General features: G+C 56.7%; 1 protein-coding gene across 1 annotated transcript in view; it reads left to right on the forward strand.

Moving 5' to 3' along the window:
• Positions 1-1,931: 1,931 nt before the first annotated feature.
• Positions 1,932-23,732, forward strand: part of KCNJ3 (potassium inwardly rectifying channel subfamily J member 3) — a 30,499-nt gene continuing 8,698 nt past the window's right edge. The window contains exons 1-2 of the mRNA XM_063401067.1: positions 1,932-3,132; positions 7,703-7,919. Coding sequence (XP_063257137.1) covers positions 2,455-3,132; positions 7,703-7,919 — 895 coding nt within the window. The 5' untranslated portion in view covers positions 1,932-2,454. The remainder of the gene's footprint in view (positions 3,133-7,702; positions 7,920-23,732) is intronic.

Genomic DNA, 23,732 nt, shown 5'->3' on the forward strand with positions numbered 1-23,732 from the left:
TGCCAGGGCCTGAAGGGGCTCCAGGAGAGCTGCAGAGGGACTGGGGACAAGGCAGGGAGGGACAGGACACAGGGAATGGCTCCCAGTGCCAGAGGGCAGGGCTGGGTGGGAGATTGGGAAGGGATTCCTGGCTGGGCTGGAATTCCCAGAGCAGCTGTGGCTGCCCCTGGAGCCCTGGCAGTGCCCAGGGCCAGGCTGGAGCAGCCTGGGGCAGTGGGAGGTGTCCCTGCACAGGGATCCGCTGGAATTCCATCAATCCAGGGGGGGGAGCTTTCCCAGGGATTCCTGGAGCAGTTCCTGTCCCCAGGACCCTTTGGGTGCTGCTGTTCCCTGTCCCTCATTCCCTTCCCACTCCCACCATTTCCTCCTCCCACCCCGGCAGCAGAACCGGGATTCTGGAATCTGCTCATCCCCCAAAAGCAAGGAGGGTTTTAATTGCAGTAATTACAGGGAATGGCTCCCCTTGGATCGTCACTGGAACGCTGTGATGGATCCCGGGGAATCTCTGCCCAATTCCAGCCCAGGGAGAGGCCTCTGGGAAAACAGGAGGGATGGGGGAAGGAGAAACAGGAGAGGGGAAGCTGGCAAGGCCAGTGCATCTCTGAGCCAGGAGCGTTCTGGCAGCGTGGCCTGAGTTTGGAACGAATTCCATGCAAAATTCCCTTTAATTGGGTGGGGGAATTAACAGGCTTTGTGCCAATCACGGGAGAAAACGGTGGGGAGCAGGAGAGACTGGGAATAGAAAACATAAAAGTGATAAACTAAATTGATTTTCTGACAACAAAAGCAAACTGGAATAGAAATGCAGTGGCAAGAAAAATCCTTGGGAAGCAGTTGTGAGGAAGGTGAAGGGATAATGGCTGGGAAATGAGGAGTGGCTGGGCTTTAGCACATGGCCAAAGCTGCCAATCCCGGTTTTGTCTGGAGCTGAAGGCAGCACCCCTGGAGCAGCAGGAGGGTGAGGAGTTCCCGTGGATACAGCCTGACCCTCCGGAGCATCTCCAGCTCCCTTCCCACCCAAACTGCTCCCCGAATTCCTGCATGTCTGTCCACAGTTTGGGACACATTTCCTGCTTCCCAGCAGCTCTGGGCCAGGCTTCTGTGGGTTTGTGGCTTCTCTTGGGGAATTTCTTCCCGGGTGGAAGGGGCTGTGTCCCCCCTGCGTCCTGGCACTGCTGCGCGGCTGAAAACACCTTAAAGAATTAAAATGGAATGCAATGAAGATAAAAACGGGACAGATGGGATGGGATGGGATGGGATAGGATGGGATGGGATGGGATGGGATGGGATGGGATGGGATGGGATGGGATGGGATGGGATGGGATAGGATAGAATAGGATAGGATAGAATGGAATAGAATAGAATAGAATAGAATAGAATAGAATAGAATAGAATAGAATAGAATAGAATAGAATAGAATAGAATAGAATAGAATAGAATAGAATAGAATAGAATAGAATAGAATAGAATAGAATAGAATAGAATAGAATAGAATAGAATAGAAAGCAGCGGGGCTGCCCGAGCTCCTCTCGCCCTCTCCTGGTTGGTTCTGTGGGAGCTGGAGCCCCTCCGAGGGTGGAGCGGGAGGGATGGAGCCCCGGGGGAGGATGCTGGGGAGAGGAAGCTGAGGAGGAGGATGGCGAGGGGAGGAGGATGGCGGGGAGGAAGATGAGCGAAGGCTGCTGGGGGGGATGAGGATGAGGATGCGGAGCGCTCCGGGGACGCGGAGGGCGGGCTGTGCGCGGGGTCGCTGAGACGCGCGGGGTCAGGGGGGCGGGCGCAGGTGCGGTGCGCGGCTCGGGGGCGGCTCCGGGGGAGCGGAGCGGAGCGGGGGGAGCGGAGCGGGGCGGGGGGAGCGGAGCGGGGCGGGGCCGCCCTGCCCGGGGCCGCTGCCGGCGGCTCCGCGTGGGAGGTGGCGGCGCCGGGCGGAGGCTCCGCGGCCGCGGGGCCGGGCGGGCTGCTCGGGGTGCGCGGGGCTGAGCGGGGTGCGCGGGGCTGATCGCGGTGTGTGGGGCTAAGCGGGTCTGATCGGGGTGTTCGTAGCTGTGCGGGCTGCGCGGTGTGCTCGGGGCTGAGCGGACTGTGCCGGCTGAGCGAGGCTGAGCGGGGTGAGCGCAGCGTTGGTGGGTGCGCGGCGCTGCTCCGGGTGTCGGTGGCCGTGCCGGTGTTCTTGGCTGTGCCGGCTGCTCGGGGTGTCGGTGGCCGTGCTGCTGTCGGTGGCCGTGCCGGTGTTTTCGGCCGTGCCGGTTTTGGCCGCGCCGGTGTCAGTGGCTGTTCCGGTGCCGGTGTCGGTGGCTGTGCCGATTTTGGCTGTGCCGGTTTTGGCCGTGCCGGTGTCGGTGACCGTGCCGGTGTTTTTGGCTGTGCCGGTGTCGGTGCCGGTGTCGGTGGCTGTTCCGGTGCCGGTGTCGGTGGCCCCGCGGTCCCCGCGGTCCCCGCGGCGCTGCGCGGAGCATGTCGGCGCTGCGGCGCAAGCTGGGCGATGAGTACCAGGTGGTGAGCACCTCGGCCAGCGGCGGGGGCCTCCCGCCGCCGCGCAGCGCCCCGCGCGGGAAGCGCCAGCGCTTCGTGGACAAGAACGGGCGCTGCAACGTGCAGCACGGCAACCTGGGCGGCGAGACCAGCCGCTACCTGTCCGACCTCTTCACCACGCTGGTGGACCTCAAGTGGCGCTGGAACCTGTTCATCTTCATCCTCACCTACACCGTGGCCTGGCTCTTCATGGCCTCCATGTGGTGGGTGATCGCCTACATGCGCGGGGACCTCAACAAGGCGCACGACGACAGCTACACACCGTGCGTGGCCAACGTGTACAACTTCCCCTCCGCCTTCCTCTTCTTCATCGAGACCGAGGCCACCATCGGCTACGGCTACCGCTACATCACTGACAAGTGCCCCGAGGGCATCATCCTCTTCCTCTTCCAGTCCATCCTGGGCTCCATCGTGGACGCCTTCCTGATCGGCTGCATGTTCATCAAGATGTCGCAGCCCAAGAAGCGCGCGGAGACGCTCATGTTCAGCGAGCACGCCGCCATCTCCATGCGCGACGGCAAGCTGACGCTCATGTTCCGCGTGGGCAACCTGCGCAACAGCCACATGGTGTCGGCGCAGATCCGCTGCAAGCTGCTCAAGGTGGGTGCTCCAGGGGGGGATCCCTGCCTGGAGAGCGGCCGGGGGCACTGCTGGAGCCCCCTCTGTCCATCCCGAGTGGAGGTGGCTCTTGGGGACAGTGGTGGGGGTCATGGCAGTGCTGGGGGTGGATTGACTCCATGGGCTTGGGGGGCTTTTCCAGCCTCAGTAATTCCATGGGGGCCTTGGCATTGCTGGGGGTGGTTGAACTCGATGGTCTTGGGGGGCTTTTCCACCCTCAGTAATTCCATGGGGGTCATGGCAATGCTGGGGATGGATGGACTCCATGGGCTTGGGGGGCTTTTCCAGCCTCGGTAACTCTGTGAGGGCCTTGGCAGTGCTGGGGATGGTTGGATTTTATGGGTTTGGGGGGCTTTTCCAGCCTCAGCAGTTCCATGGGGGCCTTGGCAGTGCTGGGGATGGATGGACTCCATGGGCTTAGGGGGATTTTCCAGCCTCAGTAATTCCATGAAGGCCTTGGCATTGTTGGGGATGATTGGATTTCATAGGCTTGGGGGGCTTTTCCAGCCTCAATAACTCTGTGAGGGCTTTGGCAGTGCTGGGGGTGGTTGGACTCGATGGGCTTGGGGGGCTTTTCCAGGGTAAATGATTCCATGGCTCTGTGACAGAACAGTGTCCCCGCTGCCCTGGGGACATCCCCCCCTCTCCGCATCCCTTGGGCATCCCTGGTCCTGCCCGTGGCTGTCCCCACGTCCTCGGAGCAGCCCGGTCCGTGGAAGGGGGCCCTGCCCATGGCCAGGGGTAGCACTGGAGGATCCCAGGTCGTGTTTGGGGTCCTGCCGCTGTCCCCGCATCCCTGCCCCGCTCTCCTGGCGCCGGGAACATCTCCGGGAGCCTCGGGCTGCGGGCTCGGCCATCAGCAGCGCATTCCCGAGCTCCTTGCAGATAATTCCCACATTCAGCGCAGGATTGGGATGGATATTTATAGATTCCTCTAAAACGCTCCATTTCCCTGACAAGGAGATCCTTTGGAGCTCCCGGCCTTCCGCGAGCCGGGAAGGAGAGAGCTCCGGGAAGGAGAGAGCTCCGGGAAGGAGAGAGCTCCGGGAAGGAGAGAGCTCCGGGCAGGATCCGGAGATTTTTGGGCAACCCTGAGCCCAGCCAGGCTGAACTTCACTGACATGAGCTCCAAGGAGAGCGGAGTGGCAGGGTCAGACCTGGAAAATCCCTGCCCTGGAGGGCTGGGAAGAGCCGGGGCTGCTCTGAGGCTCGCCCGGCGGCCGCGGGTGCAGAGGGGAGAGGGAACCGGGAACAGGGAACCGGGAATCGGGAACAGGGAACCGGGAACAGGGAACAGGGAACCGGGAACAGGGAACAGGGAACAGGGAACAGGGAACAGGGAACCGGGAACAGGGAACCGGGATGTAGCGGGCGGGAGGAAGGAGCCGGCTCCGGGCGTTTGCTGCATGCGGAGCACCCCGCAGGGACCCCCGGGAATCGGGGTGCCTGCAGGGGGGTGCCGGGCTGGGAACGGGGTGTCCTGTCCTTGGGATGGGTGTCCTGTCCTTGGGATCGGGGTGCCCTTGGGATGGGTGTCCTGTAGGGAACGTGGGTGCCTCAGGATGGTGCTGGGCAGGGAATGTGGGTGCTGTTTCTATGGGAAGAGTATCCTGCAGGGATTGGGGGTATCCTGGCAGGACTGTGGGTGCCATCCTCTCAGGATGTGGGTGCTGTGCAGGAATTGAGGTGTCCTTCCTTTGGGATGTGGGTGCTGTGCAGGAATTGGGGTGCCCTTCCCTCGGGATGTGGGTGCTGTGCAGGGAATGTGGGTGCTGTTTCTATGGGAAAGGTGTCCTGCAGGGATTGGGGGTATCCTGGCAGGAATGGGGTGCCCTTCCTTTGGGATGGGTGCTGTGCAGGAATGTGGGTGCCCTTCCCTCGGGATGGGTGTCCTGTCCTTGGGATTGGGATGCCCTTGGGATGGGTGTCCTGTAGGGAATGTGGGTGCCTCAGGATGGGTGCTGGGCAGGGAATGTGGGTGCTGTTTCTATGGGAAGGGTGTCCTGGTGGGGATGGGGGTGTCCTGCAGGGATTTGGGGTATCCTGGCAGGAATGGGGTGTCCTTCCCTCGGGATGTGGGTGCCGTGCGTGGCAGGGCAGGGTCCCCATTCCCGGGAGATTCCCCCTTGGATTTTCCTCCCCCCGCAGCCCCAGGGACGGGAGCTCAGCCCGGGGCTGCTCCTGGAGTTCTCCTGTTCTCCCAAATCCCCGTTTCCCGTGGGATTGCAGGGTCAGGACTGGCCCAGCGCTGGGGCCCCTGAACCTTGAGGGAGTCTGTGCCTAAAGAGGGAAAGAATTCCTAAAAAACTCCCCAAATAACCCCTTAATAGCTTTAAAATTATGAAATATCATTTATAAATATCATCAATACTGTTTATACACATTATTTATATGGATAAATATAAAAAATATATTTTATATTTATATATAAAAATTCTATATAGAATATATAAAATTACCACATAATACCATTGATTTATATAACATGCAATCATAAATATTTATATTGAACAATATATAATTTATACCGTGTGTTTTTTAATATTTAATAATGTGTACACATATATTTATATACTGAATAAATATATTTAAATAATTTAATATATTTCAGGCTATAAAAGATCAAAAATGAATCATTTCCAGTCCAGAATCTGAAAATTGCTTTTTTTGTTTGTTTGTTTTTTGGCTCTGGAAGTGCCAGACAGGAATTTAAAAAGTTGGAGCTTCAAACTCAGCATGGCTCCAAAAGAATTCCCTGGATTTGAAATATTGGAAAGGAAAGGTTTGGGCTTGGAAGGAAAACAGTGCCAGGCCAGGCCTCCTGGGGGAAAAAAGTGGAAAAAAGGATAATTAGAGGGAGAAAAGGGAAAAAAAGGAAGAATGAGGGAAGAGCAAATTAAAAGGGGAAAAAGGGAAAATAAAAGGGAAAAGTAAAATGAAAAAAGTGGGGGAAAGGAAAATTAAAGGGAAAATAAGAGGAAAAAATAAAATTAAAAAAGGGGAAAAAGGAAAATAAAAGAAAAATTCAAAGGAAAAAGGAAAATAAAAGGAAAGATTGAAAGGAGAAAAGGGGAAAAATTTTAAAAGGGTAAAAAAGACAAAAAAAGGAATAAAATTAAAAGGGAAGAAGAGGAGAAAGGGAAAATGAATGGAAAAAAATAAAGGAAAAGGGAAAATTAAAGAAGGCAAAAAGATAAAAGCAAGGAAGGGAAAATAAAAAGGACCCACGGGAGGGGAGAGAATAAGAGGAAAAGTAAAAGAAAAGGGAAAATAAAAGGAAGAAATAAAAAGGAAATAAAAGGGGAATTTATTTTTAAAGGAATAAAGGGGAATGCCCTGCCTGGCATTCCCAGCTCGGGGATGCGGGCAGGAATTGGGAATTCCTCCCCAGAGCTCCTGCCCGGGCTGGGTCTCGCCTGTGTCCAGGGGGCTCAGGATTCCTTCGGGAAGGGTTTTAGGGAAAAGGGGCTTTTCCTGCAGGACCGGGTGGAACTGGAAATCCCAGTCCTGGGGGAAATATTCCTTTATTTCTCCTGCTGAGCTCAGGCCCGGAGCAAAACCAACCCCAAAGCCTTAAGGTGGGAGATCTGTGCAGAGCCTCCTGCTGCAGTGGGAGTTTGGGGATGGATTTTGGGATTGGGAAGAGTAGAACTCCCGAGTTTTCCCCCCTCATTACTCGGAGCAAAGGAGTCACTCAGGGTCAATTCCTTTGCAAAACGTTCCTTCTGGAATTGCCCAGGTTTGGATTCTTCCCTCTGGAATTGCCGGGGGTTAGATTCTTTCCTCTGGAATTGCCCAGGTTTGGATTCTTTCCTCTGGAATTGCCCGGGGTTGGATATTCCCCTCTGGAATTGCCCGGGGTTGGATTCTTCCCGGGACCAGGGAGGTGTAAAATTCGATTTGGTTTCTCTGAGCTCTGGAATTCCCTGTGGATTCCCGGAGCAGCTGGGAGCGAGTGCCACCACAGCTGCTCTGGAGCACCTGAGTGCCCGCAGCTGGCACAGGCAGGGCTGGCACAGGCAGGGCTGGCAGGGCTGGCTGCATTCCTGGGAATTCCACGGAGCCAGGAGGGCACCAAATTTCACCTGGAGTTAGGCTGGGTGTCAGGAAGGATTTTTCCATGGGAAGGGAGAGCGAGGTCAGGCACCGGCACAGCTGCCCAGGGCTGGGATGGAGCCACATTCCTGGAGGGATTTCAAAGCCTGGGATGGAGCCACATTCCTGGAGGGATTTCCACTCCATGGATGTGGCCCTTGGGGAGCTGGGGCAGTGCTGGGAATGGTTCTTGGAGGGCTTCTCCAACCCAGACTTTCTGGGATTCCATGATTTCCTTCCCTTCCCTGGAGCTCCCCCTGTTTCCCTGGATTGTGTCCCCTCCACCACACTGTCCTGATTCCTGCTGGAATCCTCGAATCCCGGGAGGTTTGGGCGGGAAGGGCTCCCAATCCCATCCCATGGGCAGGGATTCCACCCTCCCAGGGTGCTCCCAGCCGGCCTTGGGCACCTCCAGGGATGAGGAGCTCCAACCTCTCCTCCCGTCCTTGTCCCCCAGTCCCGGCAGACTCCGGAGGGGGAATTCCTGCCGCTGGACCAGCTGGAGCTGGACGTGGGCTTCAGCACGGGCGCTGACCAGCTCTTCCTGGTGTCCCCGCTCACCATCTGCCACGTCATCGACGCCAAGAGCCCCTTCTACGACCTGTCCCAGCGCAGCATGCACAGCGAGCAGTTCGAGATCGTCGTCATCCTCGAGGGCATCGTCGAGACCACCGGTGAGGGGGCAACGCCCCAGCCAGGCCTGCAGAGCTCAGAGGGGCTGGGGCACTCGGGGGGTGCCCCAGAGGGGTTCTGGAGCTGGGGCTCTCTCCGAGGGGATGGATTTTGGGGTTGGGAATGCAGGGCTCCTGGCCGGGCTGTGCCCCAGAGGGGTTCTGGTGCTGGGGCTCTCTCCGAGTGGGTGAATTTTGGGGTTGGGAATGCGGGTCTCCCAGCCAGGGTGAGCTGGGGCAGGCAGGGCTGTGCCCCAGAGGGGTTCTGGAGCTGGTTTGTCTCCAGGAGGATGGATTTTGGGGTTGGGAATGAGGGTCTCCCAGCTGGGGTGAGCTGGGGCACATCTGGGCTGTGTCCCAGAGGGGTTCTGGAGCTGGTTTCTCTCCAGGAGGATGGATTTTGGGATTGGGAATGCAGGGCTCCCTGCAGTGGTAAGCTGGGGCAGGTAGGGCTGTGTCCCAGAGGGGTTCTGGAGCTGGGTTTCTGCCACAGAGGACACGGAAAGAACCACACGAGGTCACGCTGGTGAGCGAAGCAGGAAAAAAGGGCTGAGTTTATTTACAAAACTCAGTTTTATACATTTCCTATGGGGCCTGTGGACTGGAGGATGGAATTCCACCTCTCAATCCTCATTGGCCAAGCCAACTGTCAGTCAACTTTTTCCTCCCACCTAGAAATCTGTAACTAATGAAAGGCAATTAGCAAAACATGGCCATTGTTGATAGTACAAAGTGTGATAAAGTAAAAATTCTGACTCCAATATGAAGAACATTACAGAAGGCTTAGAAAAGTCTTCAAAACCAGGGTGACAGGTTTCTCTCCGATGGAATGGATTTTGGGGTTGGGAATGCGGAGCTCTTGGCTGGGATGTGCTGGGACAGGCAGGGCTGGGCTGTGCCCCGGAGGGGTTCTGGACCTGGTTTCTCTCCAATGGAATGGATTTTGGGATTGGGAACATGGAGCTCCTGGCCAGGCTGTGCCCCGGAGGGGTTCTGGAGCTGGGTTCTCTCCGAGGGGATGGATTTTGGGATTGGGAACGTGGAGCTCCTGGCCAGGCTGTGCTCCAGAGGGGTTCTGGACCTGGTTTCTCTCCGATGGAATGGATTTTGGGGTTGGGAACACAGGGCTCCCCGCCGGGGTGAGCTGCTCCTGCGGTTCCCGGCTGCTGCCGGGCACGGGGGAGGTTCAGGAATTCTCTGATCCCGTTTTGGGCCCTGTGGTGCAGTCCCAGCGCTCCCATCCTGCGTTCCCAGGGCAGGAGAGCCCAGAGAGAGGAAGGTGAATCCTGCGTGTGCTTCCCTAAAAACTCCCTGATGTTTGCCTAAAACCCCTCTGATACTTCCCCAGAAACTCCCTGATATTCCTCTAGAAACTCCCTGAAAATCCCTCAAAAACTCCCTGTTATTCCTCTAAAACATCCCTGATGTTTCCCTAAAACCCCTCTGATACTTCCCTAAAAGCTCCTTGATGTTCCTCTAGAAACTCCCTGATATTCCTCTAGAAACTCCCTGATGTTCCTCTAGAAACTCCCTGATGTTCCTCTAGAAACTCCCTGATATTCCTCTAGAAACTCCCTGATGTTCCTCTAGAAACTCTCTGATATTCCTCTAGAAACTCTCTGTTATTTCCATAAACACCCCCAGATACTTCCCTAAACCCCCCTGATCTTTGCCTACCAACCCCCTGATAGTTCCCTAAAATCCCCTCTAAAACCTCCTTGTTATTTTCAGAAATCTTTCTCCTGATATTTCCCAAAAAATTCCTGGTATTTCCATAGAACCCCCCTGATACATCCCTAAAAACTCCCTGATACTTCCTTAAAAACCTCCTGGTATTTCCCTAAAATCTCCTTGATACTTCCCTAAAAATCCCCTGATGTTTTCATAAAGACTTCCTGATATTTCCCTAAAGACTCCCTGATACTTCCCTAAAAATCTCCCTGATATTTCCATAAAAGTGCTGGAAAAGCTCGTGGAAAACTTGCAGGCCTGACCTGCAGACCAGACCTTGCAGCTTTCTTGTTTTTATTCCTCAAAAAATCAATTCCAAAGAAAATGAGGGAAGAAAAGCTCTTTTGTAAATAACTCTTGGGATTTTAAACCCAGGCTTTGTTTTGGGAAATAATACTGACCTGGAAATTATACAGGGAATGGGGAAGAAAAAAAAAAAAAAGGGAATTTCTGTGTCTTTAAAGGCTAATTGGGATAAGGTTCCAAATGTGCTGACCTATTTTTGGGAGCTGAGCTGAAAATTGGGCAAAATAGAGCAAAATGTGCTGGATCCAGATGAAAAAGGAGGGAATGGAAGGGTTGGGAAGGTGGAAAAATCTCCCAGTGGGAGCAAAGGGAAGAGCAGGAGAGGGCAGGGCTGGATTTGAGGGAAGGGAGAGCTCATCCAGGTACGCCTCTGTGGGTGTGAATCCTGCAGGAATTCCAGATTCTCCTCCCAATCCCGGGCTTTTCCCAGCAAATGCTGCCTCTCCCCTCCCACCCTTCACCTGCAGGATGAAGCTCCCAGCTTCCCTCCTCCCTGCAGGAATTCGCAGGAAATTCCCTGCAGGAAAGGGGAAATCTCCCTTTCCTGCCTGGATGGAGCTCCTGTGCTGCCTCCTCCGTGCAGCCTGAATTCTGAATTTTGGGGAATATCCACACTCCTTCCTGCCTTCCTTACCCTCCTTGGGGCTCTCTGGAGGAAGAGACGTGGGGAGTGGATCCAGTGAATTCCTGCAGGGAGAAGGGAAGCTGGGAGCTTCTGAGCCTTCCTGGAATTCCCTGGGAGCTTCTGAGATTTCCTGGAATTCCCATGGAGAGCAGCAGGGCTGAGCTGAGCTCTCCTTCCCTCCCCACATTCCAGGCAGGCCTTTCCTTGAGGGAAGGGTCTCCTCTGAGGGAGCTTTTAGGGGTTGGGCTCAGCCAAGGGTGGTGGAGGTGATTCCTTGGGAAGGGTTTTAACTAAAAGAGGGAGGGTTTAGATGGATATTGGGAAGGGATTCCTGGTTGGGCTGGAATTCCCAGAGCAGCTGTGGCTGCCCCTGGAGCCCTGGCAGTGCCCAGGGCCAGGCTGGAGCAGCCTGGGGCAGTGGGAGCTGTCCCTGCACAGGGATCAGCTGGAATTCCATCAATCCAGGGGGGAAGAGCTTTCCCAGGGATTCCTGGAGCAGTTCCTGTCCCCAGGGCCCTTTGGGTGCTGCTGTTCCCTGTCCCTCATTCCCTTCCCACTCCCACCATTTCCTCCTCCCACCCCGGCAGCAGAACCGGGATTCTGGAATCTGCTCATCCCCCAAAGGCAAGGAGGGTTTTAATTGCAGTAATTCCAGGGAATGGCTCCCGGTGGATCCCAGGGTTCCCCGGCCTCGGGTCCCTGCGTGGGGAGCTCTGAGCTGCTCCCAGCCCCACCCTGGCACTGGGACTGCTCCCATTCCCTGGAGCCTTTCCCAGTGGAGATGCTCCAAGGGATTTTCAGCTCCCGGAGCTGGGGGTGATTCCCGAGGGTCAGTGCTGATCATTCCGGGTTAGTTCGGATGCTCTTCCACCCCTCCAGCAGCAGGATAACCTGGAATTGGGAAGAACATCCCAAGGGTTGATTTTCCAAGCCTTTTATCCTCGTTTCCCGTGGCTGGGATGGAGGATTGGAAGCTCCATTGTCAGCAAAGCTTCCTGGTGCCGTTCCTGGAGAGAATTTGACTCTCATCCTGCATTTTCCTGCTGGGATTTGCCTCTGGATGTGTTTGGGATTATGTAACCCTTTGTAATTTTGTGCTATCCTGCAATTTATTGATAAGCTGCTAAAATTCCTGGAAAATGAATCATTAACAGGAATCTGAAGCAGACAAAGCCCTGCAGGAATGGTTTGTGCATCCCTTTTCCAAACTCATTAGATTTATTTTGGGAACCTCTTCCCGTGATTTGCTGATGAAAGAACTCCAGAGCCTGCCAGGCTTTTTAATTAAAGAGATAGGGATGGCATCAAAGGCCTTTTCCTCTGGTTTTGCTTTTAAAAATGTGAAAAAGCCTGGAATTTTGGAACCCCAGGAAGGGTTCTCTCAGATCCATGGGGTGAGCTCGGAATGCAGCAACCTCAGGGAATAAAGAGCTGGGACAGATCTGAAAATCACCAGGATTCTGAGAGTTCCATGGAAAATGGGATTTTTTGGACATCTGTTCTCAGGGTCAGTGAGAAACCTCAACACAAATTCAGCAGCCTTAGAGGTGGAGCATAAAACACTGGAATTCTGGAATGGTTTGGGTTGGGAGGGACCTTTGAAGGTCATTTTATTTATGATTTTTTTTTTCTCTTTCCATTCAGATTTTGGGATTTTTTTTGTGTGTTGGTTGGGAGGGCAACCAAAAGAAAAAGAGGATTCAGCCCTTCACATATTGAAAGTGGCTCTGAAATGGCATTTATTTTATTTTCAGTGCTTTTGAGCACAGCCTGGGCATGACACAATATTCCTTTAAAGCTCTCAGGGCTGAACATTCCCCAGGTCCTTTCCCAGTGCTGCCGTTATAGGAAAGCTGTCAGTGGAAAATCCAATATTTTTTGGTCACGTGGACAAACACGTTTGGCCTGGCAGAGCCAGGATTTCCTGGGATTGGGACCTTCAGCTCCAGCTTCCTTCTGCCCCCCTGGGGCTGCTGGGCTGAAAAACGGGGAAAAGGGATTTTTACAGCTGAGGAAAAGGTGGAATGTGCTGGGAAAATGCAGGGAAGTGTCTGGTGGGAGGGAAGGGTTGGGTCACAACAAACCCCTGGCAGTGTCCCAGGCCAGGCTGGACCCTGGGCAGTGGGAGCTGTCCCTGCCGTGGCTGGGATTCAGGGATTCTGGATCCTGGGATCCTGGGATCCTGGGATTCTGGGATCCCGGGATTCTGGATCCTGGGATTCTGGGATTCTGGATTCTGGGATTCTGGGATTCTGGATCCTGGGATTCTGGGATTCTGGGAGTCTGGGATTCTGGATCCTGGGATTCTGGGATTCTGGATCCTGGGATTCTGGGATCCTGGGATGCTGGGATGCTGGGATTCTGGGATTCTGGGATTCTGGATCCTGGGATTCTGGGATCCTGGGATTCTGGATCCTGGGATTCTGGGATTCTGGGATTCTGGGATTCTGGGATTCTGGGATTCTGGGATTCTGGGATCCTGGGATTCTGGGATCCTGGGATCCTGGGATTCTGGGATCCCTGGATTCTGGATTCTGGGATTCTGGATTCTGGGATTTGAGATCTCTCCCAGCCCGCAGCAGTCTGGGATTCTGGGATCCATCCCTTACATAACTTTTATCTTGGATAACGCTCCCTCCTCCTGCCTGAGGCAGCAACTCCCCAAGCCCCGCATTTCTCCGCATCAGGCCTTCCCTGCTCCCTCCTTCTCTCCCTGAGATCTCTTTGGAGGCCCGGGAGAGAAATTCTGGGATTGGTTCATCCCCGGAGCCGGGCAGGAGCTCCCCTTTCCCCACGGATGATCCCGGTGCCGAGCTGAGATCGCGGCTCTGCCCGAATTCCCTCTCACGCCGAATCAAACAGAATCCAATTCCTTCTGCCTGGTGCTGACCCGGGGCTGGCACAGCCCTGGCACAGCCTGGATCAGCCCTGGCACAGCCCTGGCACAGCCCTGGCACAGCCCCTGGCACAGCCTCTGGATCAGCCCTGGCACAGCCCTGGCACAGCCCCTGGATCAGCCCTGGCACAGCCCTGGCACAGCCCTGGCACAGCCCTGGCACAGCCTCTGGATCGACCCTGGCACAGCCCTGGCACTGCCCTGGCACTGCCCTGGCACAGCCTCTGGATCAGCCCTGGCACAGCCCTGGCACAGCCCCTGGATCAGCCCTGGCACAGCCCTGGCACAGCCCTGGCACAGCCCTGGCACAGCCTCTGGATCGACCCTGGCACTCCCCTGGCACAGCCCTGGCACAGCCCTGGCACAGCCCTGGCACAGCCCTGGCACAGCCCCTGGCACAGCCCTGGCACAGCCCCTGTATCAGCCCCTGGATCAGCCCTGGCACAGCCCTGGCACAGCCCCTGGCACAGCCCTGGCACAGCCTCTGGATCAGAGAAATCCATGGAGAAATCCATGGACAGGCTGCTCCTCCTGGAGAAATCCATGGAGAAATCCATGGCCAGACTGCTCCTCCTGGAGAAATCCATGGCCAGACTGCTCCTCCTGGAGAAATCCATGGCCAGACTGCTCCTCCTGGAGAAATCCATGGCCAGACTGCTCCTCCTGGAGAAATCCATGGACAGACTGCTCCTCCTGGAGAAATCCATGGAGAAATCCATGGCCAGACTGCTCCTCCTGGAGAAATCCATGGAGAAATCCATGGGCAGGCTGCTCCTCCTGGAGAAATCCACGGGCAGATAAAACCCTGCAGTGCTCCAGTGGCGCCGAGTCACAGAACCCTGGGATGGTTTGGGATGGAAGGACCTTAAATCCCGTCCCATTCCAGGGGCAGGGACACCTCCCACTATCCCAGGTTATTCCAGCCTGGCCTGGGACGCTCCAGGGATCCAGGGGCAGCCACGGCTGCTCTGGGCACCCTGTGCCAGGGCCTGCCCACTCTCCCAGCCAGGAATTCCTTCCCAATATCCCACCTAAATCACCCCAAACCCTTCAGTTTGAAGCCCTCCCCTCCTGTCCCTGTCAGTGCTCCTTGAATCCTTTATTCTACTGAAATATTGAATTCCCAGCCATTTTTTCTCTGCAGCAGCTTCTTCCCACTCCCTGTTCCCCTCCTGGCTCCGCTGGCAGTGCAGCTGTCCCTGGATATTTGCCCTCGGTGAATTATGGATGCTGCTGTCAGAGGGTTCTGTCAGCAGCCCGCTGATCCCTCCTCTGGATTATTTATTTATTGTTTCAATAATCTGCGGCAGGGTCCCTGCCTCGGGCAGCTGTGCTGCTCCAGACCTGCCAGGAATGCCCGGCTGCCTTTTCCACGGATCCCTGCTCCCTGGCCTGGGCACTTTTGTGCTCGTTGTTCTTTATTTACAGCTCTGCACAGCAGGGGATGTTAAATATTCCAGCTGCTTCCTCAGGGACTCGCCCTCGTCGGGATCGTGGCTTGGGAATGGCACCAGGGGAGGTTTAGGTTGGATATTTGGGAAAATCCCTCCATGGATGGGGCTGTGCCAGGCCTGGACACCCATCCCTGCAGGGATTGCACAGCCCTGGGGATGTGACACTGGGGACACAGGCAGTGCTGGCCTGGGCACTGCTGGGGATGTTGGACTCCACGGTCCCAGAGGCTTTTCCAGCCTGAGCCATGCTGGAATTCCGTGATCCCGGCTGACCTGGCCTTCCCTTACAATCCCTGAGCAGCCACACTCGATGTCCCCTCTTGGAAAGGCACAAACCCCTGGGCTCTCCTCCTGAGGAACTCTGGGCTGTTTCTGCCCTTTGAGGCTTCTGAACCCCTGGAATTCTCTGGAAGCGTGTGGGGAGCGGGATGAGGGTGAGGGGCTGTCTGTGGGCACAGCTGTGGGATCCCTGCAGGGACGGGGGCTCCATCTGAGCTCCCTTTCCTGATGGAATTGTCCCAAAATCCCCCCTGCCCTCCCCTGGCCCAGCCTGAGGCCGTTCCCTCTCCTCCTGTCCCTGTGCCCTGGAGCAGAGCCCAAATCCCCCCGGCTGTCCCCTCCTGTCAGGGAATCCCAGAGAGGGAAAAGATCCCTCTGGATGCTCCTTTTCTCCAGGCTGAGCCCCTTCCCAGCTCCCTCAGGAATTCTCCAGCCCCTTCCCAGCCCCATTTCCCTCCCATCCCATCCCATCCCATCCCATCCCATCCCATCCCATCCCATCCCATCCCATCCCATCCCATCCCATCCCATCCCATCCCATCCCATCCCATCCCATCCCATCCCATCCCATCCCAATCACCCAAACTCTTCCCCAAAATCCACACCTGCTGGGAAGATCCCAAGCCAGCCCCCCTTTTTTACCCCTCTGACCCTTTTTTCCCTGTCTTGCAGCCGGGTTTTTCCCGCTGGGCACTCCCAGTTTAGGGCTGACATGAACCAGTTGGGGTTTAGGCCTGGCTTTGAGCCTGCTGGTGGTTTTGGGCTGGTTTGGAGGCGAGGTTTCAGAGCAGAGCTCTGGTCTAGCCCTGTGTGTGTTACACAACCCTGCAGTGAGGTGATGATAAGTGATAAGTGATGGTAAAAGTGGTTGGCAGCAGAAGGGGGAGAGGCCTGGCGTGGGCACAGTGCTGGGACATTCCAGGAGAGGCACTCAGAATGTCCCAGTTCCAGCAGGAATTGGGGATTTGTCCAGGGAAGGCTGTGCTGGGGCTGGACGGGGCCTGGGGGCTCCCCCTGCCTCCCTCCCCTGCAGCTTTGGGGGGATTTGGGGAGCAGGAAGAGCTGAGGGGCTGCATCCCTGTGGGAATGGCGCTCCTGGGATCCCGTCTGGGATGGAGACAAAGGCTGCTCCTTTTTCCTGAGCCCGGAGCTGCCCCTGGAGGCAGCCAGGGAAGATCCTGGATGATGTCCTGATACTCTGAACTGCTCTGGGACTCCAGAGTGAGCCCGTGTGGGCTTCCCGAGGCTGGGAGCCGGGTGTGCCACCCCAGCCCCGGGAGAGGCTCTGGAGCAGCTCCCTGCCCCCTGCAGGATTTGTCTCGGGCTCCTTCTGCCCCGGCCTTGGGGCTCTCTGGAGCTCCTGGACACTCCTCGTGCAGAAGGGGAACAATCCCAGAGCTGCCGGCAGAGCAGGGGCAGCCCCTGTGCGGGGAGTGCAGGGGTGAACCCCGGGATTTCACCCCAAACCCGGCAGGGACGGGGCTGCCAGGAGCAGGGACCTGGATCGGGGTCTGCAGGTGCCTCTGGAGTCTGGGACCTGCGGGAAAGGGGAATTCTGTCCCTCTGCCCCTGTGCCCAGCTCAGACCCTGTCCCAGCCTGGGCTCCAGCATCCCAGGGACCTGGAGCTGCTGGAGAGAGCCCAGAGGAGCCCCGGAGCTGCCCCAGGGCTGGAGCCCCTCTGGAGCCAGGCTGGGAGAGCTGGGAATGTTCCCCTGGAGAAGGGAAGGCTCCAGGGAGAGCTCAGAGCCCCTGGCAGGGCCTGAAGGGGCTCCAGGAGAGCTGCAGAGGGACTGGGGACAAGGCAGGGAGGGACAGGACACAGGGAATGGCTCCCAGTGCCAGAGGGCAGGGCTGGGTGGGAGATTGGGAAGGGATTCCTGGCTGGGCTGGAATTCCCAGAGCAGCTGTGGCTGCCCCTGCATTCAGCACTGGCAGGATTAAAAAAATAAAACAACAAAGAAACAAACGATTGTGCTCCCTGACAGGAAAACGCTCCTTGGAGTCGATTTATCTGGAGATGTATTGATTGTGGAGCAGAGCTGGGTCAGCTCTGTGTTATCTGAGTGAGGCTGTGGCCAGTGGGATCAGCCCGGGCTGGAGTCCCCTCTGCCCCTCCAGCTCCTGGACCTGCTCGGAGCCTCTGCCCTGCCCCCTCTGCCCCAAGCCCTGCTGCTGTCCGGGGTTGGCTCCGTTTCGTTCTGCCCAGGGCTGTCAGAAAGGATAACGACCCCCAGAGTGACAACGACAGGAGGGAATGGCTTTAAACGGAAGGACTGGGCTGGATTCAGGTGGGATTTGGGAAGGAATTCCTGGCTGGGAGGTTGGGCAGGCCCTGGCACAGGTGCCCAGAGCAGCTGTGGCTGTCCCTGGATCCCTGGCAGTGCCCAAGGTTGGACAGGGTTGGAGCAGCCTGGGACAGTGGAAGGTGTCCCTGCCTTGGCAGGGTGGGTGGGATGGGATTTGAGGCCCCTTCCCACCCAAACCATTCCATGTTCTGGGATTCATGGCAGTGATGGCTTTGGGATGCTGAGAGGCCCCACAGCAGCTCTGGGGTGAGTCAGGCACCCCAATCCCCCGGGAACTGTCCTGTTCCATTGGGACAGGCCCCGGGAAAGGAAACCCGGCGGTGCAGAGATGAATGAGGCCGGGGCAAGGCAGGCTCTGGAGCAGCGATTTTCCTGCTGAGGTTTCCTCAGCATCGACCCGCGGCTGCAGCGGATCCGTGGGGACACAGCTCGGGATCAATCACCGGCACAGGCTGGCGGTGACGGGGGGCTGGGGTGTCCCTGCTGCTCCCCGTGCTCCTGCCGTGCCCGGGTTTGGCTCCTCCAGGGATTTGGGGTGGGCGGGAAGTGGGTGTGGGCTGGTTGTGGCTGCTGGGATATTTCTGGGATATTTCTGGGATCGGTGTAAGGAGGAATAGGAACGTGGTTAAATTTAAATTGAGTTCTTAGTGCAAGGGCAATAAAGATCATGGAATCACAGGATTGTGGAATCCTTAAATCCCATCCCAATCCACCCCTGCCGTGGCAGGGACACCTCCCACTGTCCCAGGCTGCTCCAACCCTGCCCAGCCTGGCCTGGGACACTGCCAGGGATCCAGGGGCAGCCACAGCTGCTCTGGGAATTCCCTCCCAGCCAGGAATCCCTGTGCAGGATCCCATTGACTCTGGGCATTGGTGACAAGGTGGGCAGTGGGCATTGGTGACCTTGGCAGGCTTTTCCATCCTCGGGATCCCTGGATTCTGGGTGTGTGGTGGTCCCTGGCCGCTGGGCTTGGCTCAGGCAGCAGCCGTGGGGCCACGCTCTGAATCCCAGATAAAAGCACATCCCAGAGCTCTCCCGACTCCCAAACTCCCATCCCTGTGAATGATCTTTGTCCCTGTGGTGCTGAGCACATTCCCAAGGCTCCTCTGGAGCCTTTCCTGCTCCTCGTTGTGCTGCAGACACTTTATATTCCCGGGGCCCGGGGCTGGGGATGGAATTCCCCCAGTGGAACACTGCTGACTCCATGTTCAGCGCTCTGTGTGATGGAGGAGATGGGATCTGGATTTAATATTCCCAGTGATTTCCCTGCCCGGGGCTGCTTCTCCCAGGGCTGCTCAGCAGCCAGACCTGGGCAGGGCTGGAAAACTTGGAAAAATTCATGGAGTGGTTTGGGCCAAGGAGCTCAGCCAGAAAAAAAAGGAGATCTTCTCTTCTTAATTTTTTTTTTTAAATTTACCTGGAAGAGGTTATGGATTTAAAAGCTGCATGAAAAACATGCCTGGATCCATGATGCCTGTGAAAGCATCCCAGATTTCTGCTGCAGATGGGATATTGGGAAGGAATTCCTGGCTGTGAGGATGCTGAAGCCCTGGAATAGAATTCCCAGAGGAGCTGTGGCTGCCCCTGGATCCCTGGAAGGGTCCAAGGCCACTTGGGGCACTCGGGTGGTGGGAGGTGTCCCTGCCTGTGGCAGTGCGCAGACATGGAATTGGAATTGGGATTGGATTGGATTGGATTGGATTGGGGTTGGATTGGATTTGGGTTGGATTGGATTGGATTGAGATGGAATCGGACTGGATTTGGATTGGATTGGATTGGGATTTAGGATCCCTTCCCATCCAGCCCGTGCTGGGATTCCCTGTCGGTGTGTGCATTCCCACGGGAATGTGTCTCCAGGTGCAGTATTTGGGGAATGCCATTCCCGGGGCGCAGAGGCAGCAGCTGAGCTCACCTGGTAATTAATTCATCAGCAGAACTGCCTGGAATTAGAGCTCTGCTCGAGAGAGGCTCCTAATTGGGAGTTAATGGCTCATTAGTGCTGAGCAGATCAGCCTGAGAGCCCGACAACACAAACAAAGCAATTAATGATTTTCAGGGAGTGGGATCCACCCTTCCCGCGGTGCTGCTGCCCTGGGAGCACCGAGGTGGGGCAGGGCCAGCTGAGCCTTGGAGCTGCTGGATCTGCGGGCTCTGGGGGTGATGCTGCGAAGGGAATTCGGGAATTCCCTCTGGAATGCTCCTGGGGGCTGTGGAAGGGCTGGGCTGGTGGGGTGGCTGCTCTGGGGCATCCTCCCTGTTCATCCCAAACGGGGCACTGGGAATGAGATGGGATTGGAAAAAGATGGGGAAAATGGGCATCAATGGCTTCTACCCAGAAAGCTTTTGGAATGGAAATCCCAGGATTTCAGGTTGATTTTCAGATTTTAGAGCCCATTCCATCCACCCCTGCCCCTTTCCACCGTCCCAGGGTGCTCCAAGTCCTGTCCAGCCTGGCCTTGGACACTTCCAGGGATGAGAAGGGGCTCCAGAAGAGCTGGAGAGGGACCTGGGACAAGCAGTGACAGCACCCAGAGAATGACTCCCACTGCCAGAGGGCAGGGCTGGATGGGAGACTGGGAAGGGATTCCTGGCTGTGGGGCTAGGGAGGCCCTGGCACAGGTTATTCCATGGCTGGGACATCCCTGGCAGTGTCCCAGGCCAGGCTGGAGCAGCCGGGGGCAGTGGCAGCTGTCCCTGCCCATGGCAGCCCAGCAGGATCTTTGCTGGAAGCAAAGCAATGCCCTGACATTTGGGATGGGCAAAGAACCCCAGCCAGAATTCCCAGAGTCATAAATCCCGAGCTGCTCTGAAAACCTTCAGGAGGAAAAAATAAAAAAAAGGCATCGTTTGCCCTAAAATGGCAAAAATGCTCCAGACTCGGAGCCTTTCAAGCCAGCCTGGGGAGAGCTAAATCAGCACGGTGGGGACGGCAGGCAGGGCTGGGATGTAAAATTAGAAACCCCTCGCAGGCATGTGGGTATTTGTGCAGCTCAGGCTGGCATGTGGCCATGGATCCTCCTGGGAATAACGAGCCTGCTGGACGGCATCACCTCCCCGGGGATGGGGCCCTGTTTTAGTTAACCCTCCCTGAGTCCCTGCCCTGGATGGCATCACCTCCCCGGGGATGGAGCCCTGTTTTAGTTAACCCTCCCTGAGTCCCTGCCCTGGATGGCATCACCTCCCCAGGGATGGGGCCCTGTTTTAGTTAACCCTCCCTGAGTGCCCTGCCCTGGATGGCATCACCTCCCCGGGGATGGAGCCCTCTTTAATGACTCCCCCTGGGTGTGGGGTCAGGATCGCCTCCCTCGCTCTGCCCACGCTGCAGGGAACGCTCTCCCTGTGCCACCCCTGGATCTGAGCCTCAGGGAGGGAGCAGCCTGCAGTGACCGTGAGCCTCAGCCTCCTCTGCTGCAGGAATTTCGGGCCTGGGGGATTTGGGGTGGTTATCCCAGGAGTTTTGGGGTGTTTGCTCTCCTCCAGGAGATGTTTGAGGGTGCAGAGGGTGGAGCAGCAGTGTGGAGATGCTGAGCACCTGCAAGGATCAGGAAAATCCAACATGGAATCGCTGAGGGCATGGAGATGCTGTTTGGGATTTTTTTTCCTAGGGGAAAGGGTTTTCCAGGTTTTTCCAAGCTGGGGTGAGGTCTCTGCTCACTGCATGGGCAGGGGAAGCTGCCCCATCCCTGGGAGTGTTCCAGGCCAGGCTGGAGCAGCCTGGGATAGTGGCAGGGGGTGGAATGGGATGGGATTTAATGTCCTTCCCCCCTAACCCACTCTGGTGTGTGTCACTCCGTGATCTTTGTCCGTGTTCGTATCTCCGTGGCCCACAAGGAGCGTGTGGGTTCCTGAAGAGCCTTTGCAGCCCCAGGTCGGGCTGACAGGCGTTCCTGCAGGGCTGGCAGTGCTGATCCTCCCTTTCCTGGGAATCTGCGTTCTCCTGGCGCCAAGCAGGGGTGTTGGTCAGCTCCTCCCTGCCACAGGCTGTGTTCAGTCCAGGGCTGTGGTGTCAGGGCTGTGCAGGGATCTGAGACTCACCCCGGGAGGATGTCCCCGGTGCCAGGCAGGGGGTGCAGTGAGGAGCTGGGAGAGCTGCTGGAGCACAGCCTGGAGCTGGCTGGGCACAGAGGAGCAGCAGCATCCCTCAGAACAGGAGGGTTGGGGTGGTCAGGGCTGCTGATCCCTGTTCCAGGCTCTGGGGTCATCCCCTGGATCCAGCCTGGGACACCCTGGGAGCACGGGCGGGCAGCCCATGTTTGGGGGAAGCAGTCAGGGTGAGAAGACTTTGGGAAGCTGTGAAAGAGGCCTGAGGAAGGGCAGAGAGCTCAGAGCTGGCTGCAGCTCAAGGCCTGGAAGCAGAGGAGATACAGGGATACAGCAAGGACACCAGACAATGGTTTGAGGGTTTAGGTTGGGCTCAGACAGACCTTGGGACTGCAGAAAAACACACCTAGCAAGGTAGTGGGAGGTTTCAAGCTAAATAAGAGTGCTGTGTATTGTTAAAAGCACACAGGCAGGCTTTGTTTGGGGCAGGTGTGATGTGCTTCCAGTGATGGCTGCAACCATTGTCTGTGAGCTTTAACAATGTGCTGCTGCCGGGGAAGTTTCCAGAATGCCCCGCAGCAAAGAGATCCTCGGCTGCTGCTGGCAGAGCTGAGCTGCTGCATCTCTCAGTTGTGTCCCCTGGTACGAGGCTGATGCTGCAATAAAGCTCCAGGAACACCCCAGCAGTCCTGTCCCGTTGGTGAAAACCTCCAGCACAGCCAGGAATTTAAATATTGGGATCCCATGAGGGGATGCTGAGTGAGGTTTGCATAGAACTGTGGAATACCAGAGGTGTACCAGGGACCCACAGGATCAAGGATCCAGCCCCTGTTCCTGCCCAGACACCCCAAACCCCACCCTGGGCATCCCTGGGAGCAGTGTCCAAACACTCCTGGAGCTCTGGGAATGTCACCACTCCCTGGGGAGCCTGGGCAGTGCCAGCTCCCTCGGGGAGGAGAACATTTCCCTGATCTCCATCCCAACACAGCTCCAGCAGTTTTCCCTCTCCCATGGGTGATTTGGGGGTCCCTCCTTGTGTTCCTTGGCCAGGCTGGAGCTGCAGTGAGGAGCAGGAATCACAGGGCAGCTCTGCTGGGAGCAGCTCTAGGGATGAGTGGATGGGCTCGGAATGTTCCACATTTTAGAGACACGCAGCAAACACCCCCTGTGCTAAAGCAGCAGCACTCAGTCCCCAGGGGCTCTTCCCAAACACAGCTCCGTGCTGCCTTCTGTAAAATCATGGAATCCCAGACTGGTTTGGGTTAGGAGAAACTAAGGATCATCCCATCCCTGCCATGGCAGGGACACCTCCCACCATCCCAGGCTGCTCCAAGCCCGTCCAGCCTTGGACACTGCCAGGGATGGGCATTCCACAGCTTCCCTGGACAGCCAGAGGGGGATGATCCCTCTGTGTATCACCCCTGAAGTGGGTACAGGTTATTTTCAGCTCAGACAGCGCCTGCTGAGTTTCAGTTCTGGTGAACTCAGCCTGCCCACAGGCTGGCTGCAGGCAGGGATGCTGGCAGGGAGCAGCTCCAGGGAACATCCCCACATCCTGGAGGCCGGGAATGCTGTGCCTGTGTGGCTCCACCACACAGTGAATTGTGCCCCACCCCGGTGAACTGTCCCTTTCCGTGTGCAGAGCCGGGTTTTCCATGCAGGAAGGCATCCTGGGGGTGTTTTTCGGGCTGCAGAGGGAAGCTCTATTTTGGTGCTGAGCCCATATGGCCGGGTGGGTGTTTGTGAGGGGAGGGGAGGGCTGGGCTCAGCCTCGCCATGCAAATGTTCTCCTTTGGAGAGCAGAAATCAGTGGAAATAGCTTTTTTTCCCCCCTCTTTTCTCACTGCTCCCCAGGCTTCCCTCAGGTGTTGCTCTGACCTCCCCCAATCTCCTGGGATTTAACAGAACATTCCTTTCTCCCCGTGGCTCACATTCCCAAAACTGAGCCACAAATGAATCCCCTCATTTCCAGCTGGGCTTTGGAGCCCTAACTCCATGAAAAACAGAGCCAGCTCTTTTTTTTTTTTTTTTAGGAAAATCCCTCTGAGTCCGTGGAGTCCAACCATTCCCAGGCCACCACTGCCCCATGTCCCCATGTCCACAGGGCTTTGGAATTCCTCCAGGGATGGGCACTGCCAGGCTGGATAGCCCTTTCCATGAAGGGGCTTTTCCTGGC

Source organism: Prinia subflava, chromosome 6, assembly GCF_021018805.1.
Source record: "Prinia subflava isolate CZ2003 ecotype Zambia chromosome 6, Cam_Psub_1.2, whole genome shotgun sequence".
Lineage (NCBI taxonomy): Eukaryota > Metazoa > Chordata > Aves > Passeriformes > Cisticolidae > Prinia > Prinia subflava.